Here is a 3,649-nt window from a genome sequence, read left to right on the forward strand (position 1 = left end):
TTACATCAATGATGATGCATAATTCTTCCCTTTTGACTGGTTTTGTGGTCCAGGGTCACATATTTGCACAGCTGGTTTTCTGTTCTCAGTAAGGTTTCTGCAGGCCTTAAAAAGTCCTAATTTGCTCTTCCACTAATTGAAACCTCAAAAAGGTCTTAATTCAGAACAGGAAGTCTTAAATTGATAAAGTCGAGGCATTAAATGTTGCATGCGCTGCAAAAAATTAACATCTTTCTCTGTAGTTTTGTGTTGTTTTCCAGTATATCTAAACATGCTTAAATCAATATACATTTACTTGAGATGCAAAATGACGATAAATATGAAGTCTTGTTTTCTGCAAAATTTTGCAAAATTAAATATGCTTATGCTGAAATAGAAACAAACGTGATAATGGGGTCAGAAAAATCTACTTGTTTTCCCTTTTAATTAAGCTCTTTTCTAACCCTTTTGGAAGACATTTGTTCTTGTTTTAATTGTAAACTCACTTATTTTTTATTTGTTAATTTCTTTGTCCCCTTACATTTTTGATTTCTTAAATTTTCTTTACTTGGTCTTAAAAAAAAGTCTTAAGTTTACCTTCATAAAACCTGAAGAAACACACAGTAATGCAACCCTTATGGGAGGGGTTTATTTTGTGATTGACCAATCAGAATGAAGTATTCCAGAGGGGTGTGTAACAAAGGATTTAAGCACCGCCCACGCCTAGAGTGTGTTTCCAGTGTCAGTGGTGTCATCATACTTTTGAGGCTGATCTTTCTTGCATTTTTACTGTTCATAATCTGAGATTAGTTCGTATTAATTGCTGTTGTGTGTCTTTATCAGTGCTGACGAACAGAGTTTAACCTGGCCGAGATTACGGAGGGAAACTTTACATCGGTACATTACATGTACATCACTCAGATTAAAATGACAAGATATTTTACGTTTATATTTATATACACTACCATTCAAAGGTTTGGGTCATTTTGAAAGAAATGAATACTTTTATTCATCAAGGATGCATTAAATTGATCAGAAGTGACAGTTAAGACGTTTATAATGTTGCTAAAGATTTCGATTTCAAATAAATGCTGCTCTTTTGAACGTTCTGTTCATCAAAGAATCCTGAAAAAAGGTTTCCAGAAAAATATTAAGCAGCACAACTGTTTTCAACATTGATAATAATCAGAAATGTTGCAAATCAGCATATCAGAATGATTTCTGAAGATCATGTGACACTGAAGACTGGAGTAATGATGCTGAAAATACAGCTTTGATCACAGAAATAAATTTCAGTTTAAAATGTATTCACACAGAAAACACTTAATTTAATTTATAATAATATTTCACTATTTTTACAGTATTTTTAATCAAATAAATGCAGCCCTGGTGAGCAGAAGAGACTTTTTTCAAAAACATAAAATCCTAACTTTTGTGTAATAGTGTAATATATACATTAAATATATGCATTTAAATAATTTTTATATTTATTTGTTTTTTTTTTATTAATGCTTTTCCTTAAAATTCATAAAACATTTCAGTCTTAAAGTCAATGTAAAATACCTTCCACAATCCATTTTGTACGTAACACGACGTATTTCAGAGTGAAAAGGGTATTAAATAGGAAAAAAAAAAAAGTAGGACAGAGCTTGCGTCAGCAGAAAAAGTTCTTTCAGAGTACAATAAGTCCAGGAACATGTATTCACTCTGACTTCAGTAGCGTGTGAAGTATCGCACTTTAACAGACGCTCTCCCTTTCAGGTTGGCAGCGTCAATCCAGTCAGAGATTTCTGCAGACAGACCGTTTCTTTCGATCAGGGTGAGATTTGATTGTTCGGTTTCATCTTCTTTTCTACTCTCACTCCTCAACCTTCACAAGCGTGTCTACTATTAAACATGCTGTAATGTAAATGCACTATTACTGCTCCTGGCATGTCTGCAAGGCCTCGCTAAAGACTGAAAGATACTCTGAGACACTGAATAGTCGCTCGGCGTTAAATGATTTGTGTTGTTTCTGAATGTTAGCTGCAGGTTTTGTTGTTAGCGCGGTGGCTTTGATAATCATTGTTTTGTAACCTTGACAGTATGCCAGCAGCTGACCTACAGGATTGAGCAGTTGCTCGGCAACAGGAGCCCCGAGTACTACATGAAGAGCATCGCCTGTATCCAGGCCTTCAGGGATCAGTCCGTATCGGTGAGCTCTCAATTAAACCTCCGGATCCAATCAGGGATCGCTTAAGGATCAGTCGTTTTTGCGGGTCGGTAGGAAAAACAAGCTGCCGGAGGATGTTGGGATTCATTTCAGACAGACTGAGCTCAGCTGGAGTCTGAGGCTCCGGTCCAAAACCTTACCTAGACAGGATTTCAGTGCACTTCTGATTTCAGACAAATTCTGAGGATCAAATCACATCCGCAAAGAAGGCAAACACATAATCATTTAAAAATAATAGAAGTTAAGTTTGTGAACGAATTAGTGTTGAAAAATATAATTAAAATGGCTTTGGTTTAATTTAAAGTAGACCATTTTACCCAATCTTTGTGTGTGTGATGTATTCTTTAATGCTTATGAATGTTGTGTTATGTTGTGTCATTAGCATAGCGGCATGTCAGCATCAGCCTCTTTAGAAATCAATCATGTGTGGTTTTCTGTGCACTTTGTGTAAACTATATATAGAGCATCCAGATTACTGACATATGAGGTTCTGTGATGATGCTCCCTCAGAAGGTAGCTGCCTATGTAGGCAACTCACTAGGTTTTGGACCGAGTCCACTATGAATCAAAAGACTGGACTTGATGGAACATATTTCTGACAGTGTTATTTTAGTATTTTGAATTAGCTTTTTTTTTTTTATGTTTTCAGTTTTAGTAATTTTGGTATAATTTTTTTTATATTTTGTCTTTTTTATGATTATTTCTATTTAGTTTTAATTTATTTAAATGTATTTTTTTTATTTTTTTTTATTTATGTATTAATTTTAATACTTCAGCTTATTTTATTTCAACATTTCTAATTTCATTTAATTTTTAAATTATATATAAATTATGGAAATGTGTTAATTATATATATATAACAACACTGGCTACTAAATATGAAAACCTTTTACTATTCTGTTTTTGCTTAAATGCTTGAAATTTGTTTTATAGTCCAATAGAGATTGATATAAATTCTTTTTTCATTAATAATTTTGGACTCCATTTACATGTGACTACTTGTAATCAGATTACCTGAGACAGGTGTAAATGGGGCCTGCGTTTGGCACCGTTTTTGCAACAGATGTTGCATGTACACTGCATGATATCATTTTTTTAGTGTTGGATTTTAATGACTACGAGTACATGAGCTCAGACACACCTCCTACTGCACCTGATCGCAATGTACTCCATCAGAGCGTAAACGCAGAGCTGTTCAACAGCTACATGCAGTCCCTGAAGAGGAGCGTTGCTGACAGGAATCTTCAGGAGTTCTGGGATCTGCTCGTCAAGGTAAAGAACAGGCCTTCTGCTCATGTTAGGCTGAAGACTTCATGCCTTCAGCATGTGCTTTTGTTTTCAGATGCTCTGACGCTGATAAGCAAGGATGAAGTGGACGGAAGCACCATTTCTAAACAAGATGCAAACCAGGTACTTACAGCCTTCTGCTGCCATGGAAACAATCCACAACCTTATTAG

At 35.0% G+C, this 3,649-nt stretch overlaps 1 protein-coding gene across 1 annotated transcript in view; it reads left to right on the top strand.

Moving 5' to 3' along the window:
• LOC107739046 (X-ray repair cross-complementing protein 5) overlaps nucleotides 1–3,649 on the top strand; it is a 13,088-nt gene that overhangs the window by 8,411 nt on the left and 1,028 nt on the right. Inside the window, 6 exon segments of the mRNA XM_016551014.1 lie at nucleotides 54–88; nucleotides 836–876; nucleotides 1,741–1,798; nucleotides 2,064–2,173; nucleotides 3,368–3,463; nucleotides 3,515–3,601. Coding sequence (XP_016406500.1) covers nucleotides 54–88; nucleotides 836–876; nucleotides 1,741–1,798; nucleotides 2,064–2,173; nucleotides 3,368–3,463; nucleotides 3,515–3,601 — 427 coding nt within the window.

Source organism: Sinocyclocheilus rhinocerous, unplaced genomic scaffold, assembly GCF_001515625.1.
Source record: "Sinocyclocheilus rhinocerous isolate Xijiao unplaced genomic scaffold, SAMN03320098_v1.1 scaffold1096, whole genome shotgun sequence".
Taxonomy (NCBI): Eukaryota; Metazoa; Chordata; class Actinopteri; order Cypriniformes; family Cyprinidae; genus Sinocyclocheilus; species Sinocyclocheilus rhinocerous.